Here is a 16,462-nt window from a genome sequence, read left to right on the forward strand (position 1 = left end):
CTAATAGGAGCACAGAGTTGTATTTGTTCCAATATCTCTTTCTAAAAAAACATTGGAACTGGGTCCTGTATTTTTGAAAGTGGTGCAGCTGGAGTATTTTGCCCCTAAGGGGTTAAATGTTTATTAAAACTATACCTGTAGCTTGGTTACAAGGAAGTGTTTTGGCACGCTAACCTTGATTGTCTAATTCTAAAGGGGGTGGTGCTATCACACAAACACCTGTACCGGGACACTCAAATGCTGACTCTTTGTGAGAGAAGCAGAAGTGTTTGTGGGGACCTGCAGCTCCTGATCACAGTGTCACTGGTAGATAAATCTTTCCCAGCCACTAAGTCAGTGACCATCTGCAAACGCTCGCTGTGATGGCTTCTGACGAGAACGTCAATGACCTGGTTTTTGAAGGATATTTGAAAAAGCGAAAAGATAAGATGGTAAGCTGTGTTTTTTTTAATTTAATTGTTTTTGGTTTGTTTGAAAGTCCATTTACACGTGAGGTGAAAGGAAACTGGATGAATCCAATATTCTAAAAAAGTAAGGCTTGTGATGTCTCTCTCTCCCTTTGCAGAAGTTTGCTTGGACAAAATATTGGTTTCGGCTCCAGAACACCACCTTATTTTTCTTCACTGATAAAGAATGTGAGTCAGTAAGTATCCTGCTAAAAAAAAAATAACCTCACCCCCTTTACTGCTCTGGCATAATTTCTTAGCTTAGTATATCCTGAATAACACTGCCGTTGTTTGATTTCTTCCTAGTGCCACCTCCGGGGTCAATACTATATCTACACGGTGAGCCTTGTTTAAAACACCCCTAATGAATGTACCAAGTGTATTGTGTCTTGCTGTTGCTGTGTGTTGGTTAATTGGTATCTCAGCATGCCTTGCCATCGAATGATGGGTACTGCTCAGTCCTGAAGCTCCCTATGCTGATTTCCCAATTTCAGCCACATTGTCAGGTGAACACCAATTTTTTTAATGTTACCTCTGTCTTGGGAGAGCTAACCCCATGCTTTCCTTTTGCCCTTTTAAATCGAGTGGTCAATACAGCCCACTAGCTGGGCTGTCCTGACTCTCGATTGGCATTTAACTTGGACACAGTCGGATTTTTTCATTGAGGGGGAAAACTTTATTCCAGAACTTCCTGCACTTCTACATTACAAGAGTGAACCAGGACTGAAAAGAACTTCCTCTGTTTTCTAGAGCACATAATTATTTTAGAAATATTTAGTCACTGCACAACCGGAAGGCTCTAAAACCCATGGGTCAAACTTCCCACTTCGCTGTAACAGGATGTCTTAAACCAAAGGCATGTTTGTAGACCGACATTTCTGAGAGTCTGTGGTGCCCAGCAGTTCCTTGTAAGCATTTGCGTAAATTGACTGCCCCGTTTCCTATATTACAACAGTGACGATATGTCAAAAAGCACTTTGGGCCATCCTGAGGTTGTGAAAGGCGCTATATAAATGTACGTCTTTTTTTCTTTTACGTTTTGGAGAAAGAATGGGCGGAGCTGCTTTTGATTGTACTCCTATTGTGGGAAAATACTTTAGAAAGAGGCTTTACCTGTAGCACAAAGTGTGGGAAATGCAGAGAGCAAACCTCCCGAGGCAATTTCACACATGATTCAAGCACAAACATTGACACCCAAAGAGCAGCTCCCCAGCTCATCTGCCAGTCACTGAATGACTCATTGCACAGCTACAGTCTCAATAGGTGAGCAAACGTAGTCAAAATGGGCAAACAAATATGCTGAAGAATCTTTTTCTTTGTTCGTGTATTTTGGGTTGAATATGTTGTTCAGGCTCCCATTTTTTAAACCACATCTTTTGTAACAATTAAGAACATAGGAGTAGGCCATTCAGCCCCTGGAGCCTGCACCACCATTCCGTGAGATCATGACTGATCTGCGCCTGAGCTCCATCCACCTGCCTTGGCTCCATATCCTTTGAACCGTGTCTAGCAAAGATCCATCAATCTCGGCGTTAAAACTATTGATCGAGCTAGCGTCTACTGCTTCCTGTGTGCGAGAGTTCCACACTTGTACACAGGTTTCCCAACGTCACTCCTGAACGGCCTGGCTCTGATTTATAGGTTACGTCCCCTTGTCCTAGACTCCCCCATCAACAGATACAGGGGGAGAAATGGCCCTGCTCCCCGATTGGTCGGTAACCTGCTCGGGCGGGGGGGGGGGGTATGTCCTGCACCCGGCACGGAGGTCCCGCTCCGGCCGCGGAATTGGCCTTACCGCCCCTCGGAGGAAGTGGAATGCAATCTCACGCGCTCCACTTCCTTTGGGGCCAGGTCCAGCGACACTAACGGGGCACGATCAGCGGGGCTATGCAGATGCTCCGCGTAGTGCTGGCGCGTTTCAACGCCCCTCCCATTCGCTTAAAGGGGAGGGCCGCTGCACACTCTGTCGGACCTCTGACGACCTCCACTGGTCAAACCGGTGTGCCGGGCTGCACGATGGCAGCCCCTGGACCTCGCAAGGAGAGACGATTTGGAGCCGACCGGTGAGTCGGCAAAACCAATGGCGGCGGGTGGCACTGGTAACCTCCTCTTTAACTTCCAACCCGCCAGCGGATGTTGGCCAGCTTTGCGACCCGCGAGACTGGCGCTGGCACCCACTCGCACCAGCCTCGCGGGCCGTGGGACAATATCCGCCGCGGGGCGCAAAGGGGTCGCCATGCACAGCGATGATGTCATTGCCAGCTGCGTGACAGCCAATGGGTGCTAACCGCAGGGCGTTCGCTGCCGTGACAACACCTCTGCTAACTCCCGGGCAATTGCTCGGTGGCGCTATCCCCCCCCCTCCCCACCCCGGACAAAAAGTGTTGTGTGTCCCGTTACCGCCCCCTGGAGGCACTAACGGGCGGTGCAAAAAGAGGCAATTTCAACCCCCAAAGTTTCTTTCGATCCACACTTTCTTTTTTAAAGGTAACAAAGCCATGTGACTTCAAGTCTCACACATCCCTGCCAATGTCCTATTTATACCACGCATTTAAAATCTAATCTTTGAACAAATTGTTTCTTATGGTATTAGAAAGGCAGAGTAAAAAAACTCGACACATGGTACAAAATACTGGGTAGGTTCTTAAGAGACCCATGTAAGAATGACCTGTCTCTCTGTTACTGGTGTCAAGTGATGCACTGAACAGTATAAATATGAACATTTTAGTCTCTGACCCACTGAAGGGTATTCCTTTCACAGGGAGAAGGGTTGCTGATTACAGCAATAGTCACGAGATTACTGTGGAGCTACAATCTGGAATCTAATCAACTGGCTTAAGGGGAGGAAGGAGGAATGAGGAGAGGCAGTATAAACTGCATAGTAACATTGTTAAGGGTACAGGAACTGCGAGAGCCGGGGCTGAATGTACACACATCACACAACGGCTGATAAAGCCGTTAAAAAATGCACCTAAATAGAGGCACAGAGTATATGCTAAACCTTTATAAAACACTGTTTCTACCTCAACTGGGTTATTGTGTCCAATTCTGGGCACCACACTTTAGGAAGGGTGTCAAGGCCTTTGAGAGGGTGCAGAGGAAAGAAGGTTAAGCAGAGATTTAATCGAGGGGTTTTGAAGGAATAGATTAGGAGAAAGTGTTCCCACTGGCAGAGGGGCCCGTAACCAGACAACACAGATCTAAGATTTGGATAAAAAGCCAGAGGGGAGATGAGGTGAATTTATTTTACTCAGAGAGTTGTTGTGATCTGAAAGTGGGAGCTGATTCTATATAATCAGCGAGCAGCACAATGCAATTGAGGAATTTCAAAAGGGAATTAGATATATATTTAAATAGGAAATATTTTCCTGGCTATGGGGAAAGATTAGAGACATGGCACTCATTGGGAACTCTTTCAGAGAGCTGGCACAGGCATGATGTGCCGAAAGGTCTCCTTCTGTGCTGTGTGATTCTACGTCACATAAAACATTGGATACCCGGGAGTGAGTTACAGGCTGGAATCTAATCGAGGGATTCAGGGGTTTATATATAGAATAACAGATACCCGGGAGTGAGTTACAGGCTGGGGTATAATCGAGGGATCAGGGGGGTTTATATATAGAATAACAGATATCTGGGAGTGAGTTACAGGCTGGAACCTAATCGAAGGGTTCGGGGGGTTTATATATAGAGTAACAGATACCCGGGAGTGAGTTACAGGCTGGAATCTAATCGAGGGGTTCGGGGGGTTTATATATAGAGTAACAGATACCTGGGAGTGAGTTACAGGCTGGAATCTAATCGAGGGATCAGGGGGGTTTATATATAGAATAACAGATACCCGGGAGTGAGTTACAGGCTGGAATCTAATCGAGGGGTTCAGGGGGTTTATATATAGAATAACAGATACCCGGGAGTGAGTTACAGGCTGGAATCTAATCGAGGGGTTCGGGGGTTTATTTATAGAATAACAGATACCCGGGAGTGAGTTACAGACTGAAATCTAATCGAGGGGTTCGGGGGGTTTATATGTAGAATAACAGATACCCGGGAGTGAGTTACAGGCTGGAATCTAATCGAGGGGTTCGGGGGGTTTATATATAGAATAACAGATCCCCGGGAGTGAGTTACAGGCTGGAATCTAATCGAGGGGTTCGGGGGTTTATCTATAGAATAACGGATACCCGGGAGTGAGTTACAGGCTGGAATCTAATCGAGGGGTTCGGGGGGTTTATATATAGAATAACAGATACCCGGGAGTGAGTTACAGGCTGGAATCTAATCGAGGAGTTCGGGTGTTTATATATAGAATAACAGATATCCAGGAGTGAGTTACAGGCTGGAATCTAATCGAGGGGTTCGGGGATTTATATATAGAATAACAGATATCCGGGAGTGAGTTACAGGCTGGGGAATAATCGAGGGGTTTGGGGGTTTATATATAGAATAACAGATACCCGGGAGTGAGTTACAGGCTGGAATCTAATCGGGGGTACAGGGGGGGTTTATATATAAAATAACCGATCCCCGGGAGTGAGTTACAGGCTGGGGTATAATCGAGGGGTTCGGGGGGTTTATATATAGAATAACAGATACCCGGGAGTGAGTTACAGGCTGGAATCTAATCGAGGGGTTCGGGGGTTTATATATAGAATAACAGATACCCGGGAGTGAGTTACAGGCTGGAATCTAATCGAGGGGTTCGGGGGTTTATATATAGAATAACAGATACCCGGGAGTGAGTTACAGGCTGGAATCTAATCGAGGGGTTCGGGGGGTTTATATAGAATGACCGATCCCCGGGAGTGAGTTACAGGCTGGGGTATAATTTGGCTTTGGGTTGTTTGCCTCACAATAGTTGCGAGGCAGTGAACTATAAATTGTAATCTAAGTGAAGGATTCGAAAGATTATATTGAATAATAGTGGCGTCCCGGAAGTGAAGTACAGGCTAGAATCTAATCATAGAATAAAGAAAGAAAGAACTTGCCTTTATATAGCGCCTTTCACGACCTCAGGATGTTCGAAAGCACTTCACGGACAATAAAGTACATTTTGAATTGTAGTCACTGTTGTAATGTAGGAAACCCGGCAGCCAATTTGCGCACAGCAAGCTCCCACAATCAGCAATGAGATAAATGACCAGATAATCTGTTTTAGTGATATCGGTTGAGCAATAAATATTGGCCAGGAAGCAGGGCAAAAACTATCCTGCTCTTCGTCCAAATAGTACCACGGGAACTTTTATAGCCACCTGAGAGAGCAGCCAGGGCCTCGGTTTAACATCTCATCTGAAAGATGACAGTGCAGTGCCCCATCAGTACTGCACTGGGAGTATCAGCCTCGATTCTGTGCTCAACTCTCTGGAGTGGGACTCAGGGGCAAGAGTGCATTTGGATGGTTTGTGGAATAATGGATACCCGAGCGTCAGTTGTAAATTGGAATCTAATCTATGTGCTCACACTGATGTGAGACTGGTTTGTGTTCAAAATGCACACCAGCCATATAGACCCATCGTCTCAGCTCACGCACGGAGCATGGTGTCTGCTAGTGACCAGTGCTGATGGGTCTATAGCGCAGCAGGAGTTCATGCTTTCAGGAGAAGGATGTGAAACTACAAATAAATAAACAGATAAAACCCCTCACCACAGAACTTTTCCAACAATAGGTCCAGTCCGTGAGAGAAATCAAAGTCACAAACCACGAGTATTCATTTGAAATCGTCATGAAAAATGGAAAGAGGAAATTGCTGGTAAGTCTAAACTCTGTACGAGTGCAACTTCAACTGGTGTCTGTGGCGATTAGATAAGACAATACTCCTACTGCAAATGTGACGCCCCTATTTAAAAAAGGAGGTAGACAAAAAGTAGGAAACTATAGACCAGTTAGCCTAACTTCTGTGGTTGGGAAAATGTTGGAGTCCATTATTAAAGAAGCAGTAGCGGGACATTTGGAAAAGCAAAATTCGGTCAGGCAGAGTAAGTGTGGATTTATGAAGGGGAAGTCATGTTTGACAAATTTGCTGGAGTTCTTTGAGGATGTAACGAATAGGGTGGATAAAGGGGAACCAGTGGATGTGGTGTATTTGGCAAGGTGCCACATAAAAGGTTACTGCACAAGATAAAAGTTCACGGGGTTGGGGGTAATATATTAGCATGGATAGAAGATTGGCTAACGAACAGAAAACAGAGAGTCGGGATAAATGGTTCATTCTCGGGTTGGCAATCAGTAACTAATGGGGTGCCGCAGGGATCAGTGCTGGGACCCCAACTATTTACAATCTATATTAACGACTTGGAAGAAGGGACCGAGTGTAACGTAGCTAAGTTTGCTGACGATACGAAGATGGGAGGAAAAGCAATGTGTGAGGAGGACACAAAAAATCTACAAAAGGATATAGACAGGCTGAGTGAGTGGGCAAACATTTGGCAGATGGAGTATAATGTTGGAAGTGTGAGGTCATGCACTTTGGCAGAAAAACTCAAAGAGAAAGTTATTATTTAAATGGAGAAAGATTGTAAAGTGCTGCAGTACAGCAGGACCTGGGGGTTACTTGTGCATGAAACACAAAAGGATAGTATGCAGGTACAGCAAGTGATCAGGAAGGCCAATGGTATCTTGGCCTTTATTGCAAAGGGGATGGAGTATAAAAGCAGGGAAGTCTTGCTACAACTATATAAGGTATTGGTGAGGTCACACCTGAAATACTGCGTGCAGTTTTGGTTTCCATATTTATGAAAGAATATACTTGCTTTGGAGACAGTTCAGAGAAGGTTCATTCGGTTGATTCCGGGGAAGAGGGGGTTGAGTAGGTTGGGCCTCTACTCATTGGAATTCAGAAGAATGAGAGGTGATCGTATCGAAACGTATAAGATTATGAGTGGGCTTGACAAAGTGGATGCAGAGAGAATGTTTCCACTGATGGGGGAGACTAGAACTAGAGGACTATCTTAGAATAAGGGGCCACCCATTTAAAACTGAGATGAGGAGAAATTTATTTTCTCAGAGAGTTGTGGATCTATGGAATTCGCTGCCTCAGAGAGCTGTGGAAGCTGGGAACACATTTAAGACAGAGATAGACAGTTTCTTAACCGATAAAGGAATAAGGGGTTATGGGGAGCGGGCAGGGAAGTGGAGCTGAGTCCATGATCAGATCAGCCATGATCGTATTAAATGGTGGAGCAGGCTCGAGGGGCCGTATGGCCGACTCCTGCTTCTATTTCTTATGTTCTTATGTAACACAAAAGCAAAATACTGCAGATGCTGGAAATTTAAAACAGAAAATGCTGGAAACACTCAGCAGGTCAGGCAGCATGTGTGGAGGGAGAAACAGAGTTAATGTTTCAGGTTGATGACCCTGCAGAAGAACATAAGAAATAGGAGCAGGTGTAACCACCTGGCCCCTGAAACTATGTCCCCTAGTTTTAGTTTCCCCCTATTGTGCTGCTTGCTGATTATATTTAGGAGGCATTTGCTTAAGTGAGGTTTACATGGTTCCGCTGCCTAGTCTGCCTCAGTAACCAGTTTATTTTATTAAACTAAGTTGAAAACACTGGGATAAAATGCATGGCTTGCTTCTCCTGTTTGAGTATTTGGTTATTAATGCAATCAGTTGAGGAATTTCATTCACAAAATAACTGAAAGATTTGTCTGAATTACCACGTAATCCTCAATGTTACCAAAGGGGACACCAGCGTTTAGAGTCACGACTAGAAGATCTAATTGGAATCTCTTTTGAGGTATTTGGGAAAGTGATTAAAAAATTGCCCTTAAAGAGATGAAGGGAACATTTTCAGTAACAAGAAAAGGCATTTGGCCCAACTCCTGCTCCTCCCCTCTTCAAACAGAGACGGCTACAGAACATGTTGGGGTTGAGGAGCATCTGAAAGAGACAGAACAGCTCCTGTATCAGACAGGATCTATCACAATTCCTGTTCCCATCTTCTCCCTGACCTCTGTTGTTTTCCCCACCCTTGCAATCTCCCTGGGAATTGGCATAAAGATTGCTTGGTCAACTGTGCTGTGATTCACACCTCAATCTACACCAATATGATGCAACTGCATTCGGCAATGCTGCAGATCTTTTAAAAAAATATATATATTTAGGAAGATGCCGATTTCTAAAGTTCGAGAGTTTTTCCCTGACTGTTTTGCTTGTTTTCAAATCCCACCATGACCTCGCCCCTCCCTATCTCTGTAACCTCCCCCATGACCTCGCCCCTCCCTATCTCTGTAACCTCCCCCATGACCTCGCCCCTCCCTATCTCTGTAACCTCCTCCATGGTCTTGCCCCTCCCTATCTCTGTAACCTCCTCCATGACCTCGCCCCTCCCTATCTCTGTAACCTCCTCCATGGTCTTGCCCCTCCCTATCTCTGTAACCTCCTCCATGACCTCGCCCCTCCCTATCTCTGTAACCTCCTCCATGGTCTTGCCCCTCCCTATCTCTATAATCTCTTCCAGCCCCACAAACCTCCAAGATCTCTGCGCTCCTCCAATTCTGCCCTCCTGAACATCCCCGATTTTAATCGCCCCACCATTGGCGGCCGTGCCTTCAACTGCCGAGGCCCCAAGCTCTGGAATTCCCTTCTTAAACCTCTCCGCCTCTCTCTCTCTCTTTAAGAAGCTCCTTAAAACCTACCTCTTTGGCCAAGCTTTTGGTCACCTGTCCTAATATCTTCTTATGTAGCTAAGTGTCAAATTTTGTTTGATAATGCTCCTGCGAAGTGCCTTGGGACGTTTTACTACATTAAAGGCGCTATATAAATGTAAGAGTATTAACATGGCTTAGTTAATTCCTTTCACTGAGTGAAAACGTATACCCACCCCATACCCAGTCTAGTCCAGTATCTCACTGAGGAAAGACGTTCTCACTCGAAGGCACTGACTCTTTCTGGGGTCAGAGGTAATGCTCCCGTATCTCGCCATTTTCCGTGAGTGAATATTGCCGGGGTCCTGTCGTCACCAGTCAGCGCGTGTTCAGCTGGGAGGCGATTGGGGGCCACACAATCCTGGCTGATATTTCTTCTCCCTAACTCAGAGGTGTTGAGATGAATTGTAACAGGAGAGCGATTGGCAGGGTAGATGCTGAGAGGTTGTTTCCCCCAGGCTGGAGAGTCTAGAACCAGGGGGTGTAGTCCCAAAATAAGGGGTCGGCCATTTAAGACCGAGATATTGAATTTCTTCACTCAGAGGGTTGTGAATATTTGGAATTCTCCACCCAGAGGGCTGTGGGATGTTGAATCGTTGAATATATTCAAGGCTGAGACAGGTAGATTTTTGGACCAGAGGAATCAACAACAACTTGTATTTATATAGCACCTTTAACGTAGTAACATGTCCCAAGGCGCTTCACAGGAGTATTACGAAATAACAAATTTGGCACCGAGCCACATTAGGGCAAGTGAGGTCAGTTTTAAGGAGCGTCTTGAAGGAGGAAAGAAAGGTAGAAAGGTGGAGAGGTTTAGGGAGGGAGTTCCAGAGCTTGGGGCTCAGGCAACAGAAGGCACGGCCACTGAAGGTTGAGCGATTATAATCAGGGATGCACAAGAGGGCAGAATTAGAGGAGCGCAGACATCCCGGGGGTCGTGGGGCTGGAAGAGATTACAGAGATAGCGAGGGGTGAGGCTATGGAGGGATTTGAAAACAAGGAGGAGAATTTTGAAATCGAGGCAATATCAAGGGATATGGGGATCGGGCAGGAAAGTGGAGTTGAGGTCGATGATCAGTCATGATCTTACTGAATGATTCGACGGGTTGTATGGGCTACTCCTGCTCCTAATTTGTATGTTCTTAGTGCTCTTCCTCTCAAACTCCAGCGTGGATCAGTTAACTCGATCCTGGCCCTGGCCAGGCATCAAACCTGGGGCTCTCTGGCCTCGTGGCTTAGCAGTAAACAAGGTGGTGCTTTTACCCACTAGGCTTGGGAACAAGTCACCACTTAGTAGATTAGCTAAATTGGACAATGTTTATATTTTAAACAGGTTTAAGGTGCCGGAGCAGCATATTAATGCTGATTATAACTATCAGGAAAGATTGAACAGGTTGGGGCCCTTTTCTCTCGACATGAGAAGGCTGAGGGATGACCTAATAGAGGTCTTTAAAATTATTGAAAGGGTTTGATAGGGTACATGTAGATAAGAGATCTCCACTTGTGGGGGAGACCAGAACTAGTGGCCATCAAGGATGTCTCGGAGCGGGTGCAGGACATTCTGAAATGGAAGGGAGAACAGCCAGTTGTCGTGGTGCACATTGGTACCAACGACATAGGTAAAAAAAGGGATGAGGTCCTACGAAACGAATTTAAGGAGCTAGGAGCTAAATTAAAAAGTAGGACCTCAAAAGTAGTAATCTCGGGATTGCTACCAGTGCCACGTGCTAGTCAGAGTAGGAATCGCAGGATAGCGCAGATGAATACATGGCTTGAGCAGTGGTGCAGCAGGGAGGGATTCAAATTCTTGGGGCATTGGAACCGGTTCTGGGGGAGGTGGGATCAGTACAAACCGGACGGTCTGCATCTGGGCAGGACCGGAACCAATGTCCTAGGGGGAGTGTTTGCTAGTGCTGTTGGGGAGGAGTTAAACTAATATTGCAGGGGGATGGGAACCTATGCAGGGAGACAGAGAGAGACAAAAATGAGGCAAAAGCAAAAGACAGAAAGGAGATGAGGAAAAGTGAAGGGCAGAGAAACCCAAGGCAAAGAACAAAAAGGGCCACTGTACAGCAAAATTCTAAAAGGACAAAGGGTGTTAAAAAAGCAAGCCTGAAGGCTTTGTGTCTTAATGCAAGGAGTATCCGCAATAAGGTGGATGAATTAACTGTGCAAATAGATGTTAACAAATATGATGTGATTGGGATTACGGAGACGTGGCTCCAGGATGATCAGGGCTGGGAACTCAACATCCAGGGGTATTCAACATTCAGGAAGGATAGAATAAAAGGAAAAGGAGGTGGGGTAGCATTGCTGGTTAAAGAGGAGATTAATGCAATAGTTAGGAAAGACATTAGCTTGGATGATGTGGAATCTATATGGGTAGAGCTGCAGAACACTAAAGGGCAAAAATCGTTAGTGGGAGTTGTGTACAGACCTCCAAACAGTAGTAGTGATGTTGGGGAGGGCATCAAACAGGAAATTAGGAGTGCATGCAATAAAGGTGCAGCAGTTATAATGGGTGACTTTAATATGCACATAGATTGGGCCAGCCAAACTGGAAGCAATACGGTGGAGGAGGATTTCCTGGAGTGCATAAGGGATGGTTTTCTAGACCAATATGTCGAGGAACCAACTAGGGGGGAGACCATCTTAGACTGGGTGTTGTGTAATGAGAGAGGATTAATTAGCAATCTCATTGTGCGAGGCCCCTTGGGGAAGAGTGACCATAATATGGTGGAATTCTGCATTAGGATGGAGAATGAAACAGTTAATTCAGAGACCATGGTCCAGAACTTAAAGAAGGGTAACTTTGAAGGTATGAGGCATGAATTGGCTAAGATAGATTGGCTAATGATACTTAAGGGGTTGACTGTGGATGGGCAATGGCAGACATTTAGAGACCGCATGGATGAATTACAACAATTGTACATTCCTGTCTGGCGTAAAAATAAAAAAGGGAAGGTGGCTCAACCGTGGCTATCTAGGGAAATCAGGGATAGTATTAAAGCCAAGGAAATGGCATACAAATTGGCCAGAAATAGCAGCGAACCTGGGGACTGGGAGAAATTTAGAACTCAGCAGAGGAGGACAAAGGGTTTGATTAGGGCAGGGAAAATGGAGCACGAGAAGAAGCTTGCAGGGAACATTAAGGCGGATTGCAAAAGTTTCTATAGGTATGTAAAGAGAAAAAGGTTAGTAAAGACAAACGTAGGTCCCCTGCAGTCAGAATCAGGGGAAGTCATAACGGGGAACAAAGAAATGGCAGACCAATTGAACAAGTACTTTGGTTCAGTATTCACTAAGGAGGACACAAACAACCTTCCGGATATAAAAGTGGTCAGAGGGTCTAGTAAGGGGGAGGAACTGAGGGAAATCTTTATTAGTCGGGAAATTGTGTTGGGGAAATTGATGGGATTGAAGGCCGATAAATCCCCAGGGCCTGATGGACTGCATCCCAGAGTACTTAAGGAGGTGGCCTTGGAAATAGCGGATGCATTGACAGTCATTTTCCAACATTCCATTGACTCTGGATCAGTTCCTATCGAGTGGAGGGTAGCCAATGTAACCCCACTTTTTAAAAAAGGAGGGAGAGAGAAAGCAGGGAATTATAGACCGGTCAGCCTGACCTCAGTAGTGGGTAAAATGATGGAATCAATTATTAAGGATGTCATAGCAGCGCATTTGGAAAATGGTGACATGATAGGTCCAAGGCAGCATGGATTTGTGAAAGGGAGATCATGCTTGACAAATCTTCTGGAATTTTTTGAGGATGTTTCCAATAAAGTGGACAAAGGAGTACCAGTTGATGTGGTATATTTGGACTTTCAGAAGGCTTTCGACAAGGTCCCACACAGGAGATTAATGTGCAAAGTTAAAGCACATGGGATTGGGGGTAGTGTGCTGACGTGGATTGAGAACTGGTTGTCAGACAGGAAGCAAAGAGTAGGAATAAATGGGTACTTTTCGGAATGGCAGGCAGTGACTAGTGGGGTACCGCAGGGTTCTGTGCTGGGGCCCCAGTTGTTTACATTGTACATTAATGATTTAGACGAGGGGATTAAATGTAGTATCTCCAAATTTGCGGATGACACTAAGTTGGGTGGCAGTGTGAGCTGCGAGGAGGATGCTATGAGGCTGCAGAGTGACTTGGATAGGTTAGGTGAGTGGGCAAATGCGTGGCAGATGAAGTATAATGTGGATAAATGTGAGGTTATCCACTTTAGTGGTAAAAACAGAGAGACAGACTATTATCTGAATGGTGACAGATTAGGAAAAGGGAAGGTGCAACGAGACCTGGGTGTCATGGTACATCAGTCATTGAAGGTTGGCATGCAGGTACAGCAGGCGGTTAAGAAAGCAAATGGCATGTTGGCCTTCATAGCGAGGGGATTTGAGTACAGGGGCAGGGAGGTGTTGCTACAGTTGTACAGGGCCTTGGTGAGGCCACACCTGGAGTATTGTGTACAGTTTTGGTCTCCTAACTTGAGGAAGGACATTCTTGCTATTGAGGGAGTGCAGCGAAGATTCACCAGACTGATTCCCGGGATGGTGGGACTGACCTATCAAGAAAGACTGGATCAACTGGGCTTGTATTCACTGGAGTTCAGAAGAGTGAGAGGGGACCTCATAGAAACGTTTAAAATTCTGACGGGTTTGGACAGGTTGGATGCAGGAAGAATGTTCCCAATGTTGGGGAAGTCCAGAACCAGGGGTCACAGTCTAAGGATAAGGGGTAAGTCATTTAGGACCGAGATGAGGAGAAACTTCTTCACCCAGAGAGTGGTGAACCTGTGGAATTCTCTACCACAGAAAGTAGTTGAGGCCAATTCACTAAATATATTCAAAAGGGAGTTAGATGAAGTCCTTACTACTCGGGGGATCAAGGGGTATGGCGTGAAAGCAGGAAGGGGGTATTGAAGTTTCATGTTCAGCCATGAACTCATTGAATGGCGGTGCAGGCTAGAAGGGCGTAATGGCCTGCTCCTGCACCTATTTTCTATGTTTCTATGTTTCTAATATAAGATAGTCGCCAATAAATCCAATCGGTAATTCAGGAGAAACTTCTTTACCCGGAGAGGGGTGAGAATGTGGAACTCGCTGCCACAGGGAGGGGTTGAGGCGAATAGTATCGATGCATTTAAGGAGAAGCTGGATAAACACATGGGGGAGAAAGGAATAGAAGGATATGGTGATGGGGTGAGATGAAGAGGGATGGGAGAGGCCTGGTGTGGAGCATAGACCCCGGCACGGACCCGTTTCTGTGCTGTAATTCCATGAATGTGAGTCAGCAGATAATGTTCCAGACTTGCACTGCTCAATCCCCACTCTCAGTTCCGATGCTTTGCTCCGTGCGCCCCTGGGGCACCTTGCTCACTCCTGTCCCCTTGTTTTGTGAATCAGGCAGCAGAGAGCTTGGACCTGCGTGCCGTGTGGATGGAGTTTCTGTGGAAAGCCATGCAGCTTCCTGGACCGGGGAAAAAGAACTCGGCCTGTACTTGGTGAGCTTTCTTCAGCATCACACATGGTTTCCCCCGAAATCCAGAATATTACTGCAGAATAAACCAGAAGACATCAGAATTTAAATGAGTCGCGGAATCTTGAAGCACAGAAGGAGGCCGTTTGGCCCTTCAGTGAAAGAGTGTCCAATTAGACCTACTCCCAGCTTATTCCTCATAACCCTGAAAATTAATCCTTTTCAAATACATGTCCAGTTGGCTTTTGAAAGTTATTGTGGAATCTGCTCCCACCGCCCTTTCAGATAGTGCGTTCCCGATCACAACAACTCGCTGCGTAAAACATTTTTTTATCTCGGCTCCCCCTCTGGTTCTTTTACCAATTACCTCGGTGTGAAAAGATTTCTCATGTCCCCTCTAGCTCTTTTGCCAATTATTGTAAATCTATATTAAATCTGGTTACCCTCCCACTTAACAGAGGAAACAGGTTCTCCCTCTTTGCTTTGAGTCCAAAGCGAATTTAAAATTGATATTGGAAGAAATGATTTATTCCGAGTGTTGAATGCTTGGAATAACCTGCCAGACAGAGTATCGGAGACAATATCATTGGGGAAAGTTTAAAATACAGTTGGATGTTGTGATGGGCAGGTTAGGGCACCAGAGGGACTGGTGGCCTCTTGTAACGGATCACCATTACCCACTAAAATGGGACATCCAACAAGGACATTTTCTTTAAAAAAATATAAGCACTAGTCTTTATTTTTTGAATTGGAAATGCTCCCATAGTCAGTTATCCCACCTACAAAGCACATGGGAGCAGGAACACCGCACGGGATCTGTTCTATGCTATTTCAGAATCCCAGATGGGAGGTGCAGCAATAAAATGTCTGCCTGAGGGTGGTTACAGGACCCAGCGTTCATGTAACTTGTGCAGCACACACACTTCCTTCAGCTGGCCCTTTACCCGCAGTGGATAAGTGGATTTGTGAGGCCTAGAGATTGATATAGAGAGTGTGTGGGTGTGTGTGTGAAAATAGTGGAAAGAGACTGGTGTGTGGGTGTGTGTGTGATATAAAGAGACAGAGTATGTGCGAGAGAGTAAGAGAATGATGGAAGGGGACTCGTGTGTTGAAATGTATTTGCTTCAGGAGTTCTTTGCTTCAGAATTCATGGCAACATGTCGCTATCAAGAACTGGTTGGTTTATTAATAAAGGTTTAACAATCAAACTACACATTACCAGTTCATCCACCAGGCTCACAACCACCTGCCTCATCCCGGATGACCTAGACCCAATTGGCTGGGGTTTTATTGAGGTTTGTGAACATCACGTGACTGGCTAAGCCACTCCCAACTCAACAGCTCTACAAACCTGTGAGCATCCTCACCGGTGCATACATTACATGTGTGTTATAAAGACACAGGTTACGTGTATGAGAGCATTATAGAAAGAAAGAGATGGGGTTTAAGAGAGTGTGTAAAAGAGTGATCGAAAGAAACGATGTGTGTGTGTCCGTTGGAGGGCGCGAGCGAGACCGGCTGTGTATATGAGCAGTGAGATGGTTGGTACGAGTTGCACTGTGATGGGCTGCCCAATATTGTTCCTACAGTGGGAGGGTTTGGTGGTGAATCGCTCTGAAAATGCCGTCACTCTGAGACACTGTATATCCCTTTTCCAGGCACGACATCCCCTGCCTGATTCAAAGAGCCGCATCGCTTTGTCAGGACAGCACCAAGCGGGAAAATACCTCCGGACCGTCCAGCTCCAGGAATACACGGAGTCAGGATTTCACCTCCGACACGGCACGGCTCCTTCGATTCTCTGCTGCACCTCGGGAGAGTTCGTTTGAGTATTTAGACATTGAAGGTCAGTTACTCATTACTAACAGTAGAAGTGGGTACTGGCTATGAGAC

The 16,462-nt window shown here is 45.8% G+C and overlaps 1 protein-coding gene across 1 annotated transcript; it reads left to right on the forward strand.

Annotated features, from left to right (window-relative positions):
* The first annotated feature begins 362 nt into the window (after positions 1–362).
* LOC139226233 (uncharacterized) lies at positions 363–16,459 on the forward strand. The gene is made up of 6 exons (XM_070856855.1): positions 363–431; positions 566–643; positions 753–785; positions 6,113–6,196; positions 14,497–14,594; positions 16,228–16,459. The coding sequence occupies exons 1-6, from the start codon at positions 363–365 to the stop codon at positions 16,457–16,459; spliced, it is 594 nt and encodes a 197-aa protein (XP_070712956.1).
* The last annotated feature ends 3 nt before the right edge of the window (positions 16,460–16,462 follow it).

Source organism: Pristiophorus japonicus, chromosome 16, assembly GCF_044704955.1.
Source record: "Pristiophorus japonicus isolate sPriJap1 chromosome 16, sPriJap1.hap1, whole genome shotgun sequence".
NCBI lineage: Eukaryota > Metazoa > Chordata > Chondrichthyes > Pristiophoridae > Pristiophorus > Pristiophorus japonicus.

Bases quoted from the DNA above. Each gene is read 5' to 3' on its own strand.
- LOC139226233 (XM_070856855.1), top strand. From the start codon at position 363: ATGGCTTCTGACGAGAACGTCAATGACCTGGTTTTTGAAGGATATTTG. The intron at 786-6,112 runs GTGAGCCTTGTT...TTCCAACAATAG, and splicing joins GTCAATACTATATCTACACG to GTCCAGTCCGTGAGAGAAAT. The intron at 14,595-16,227 runs GTGAGCTTTCTT...TCCCTTTTCCAG, and splicing joins AAGAACTCGGCCTGTACTTG to GCACGACATCCCCTGCCTGA.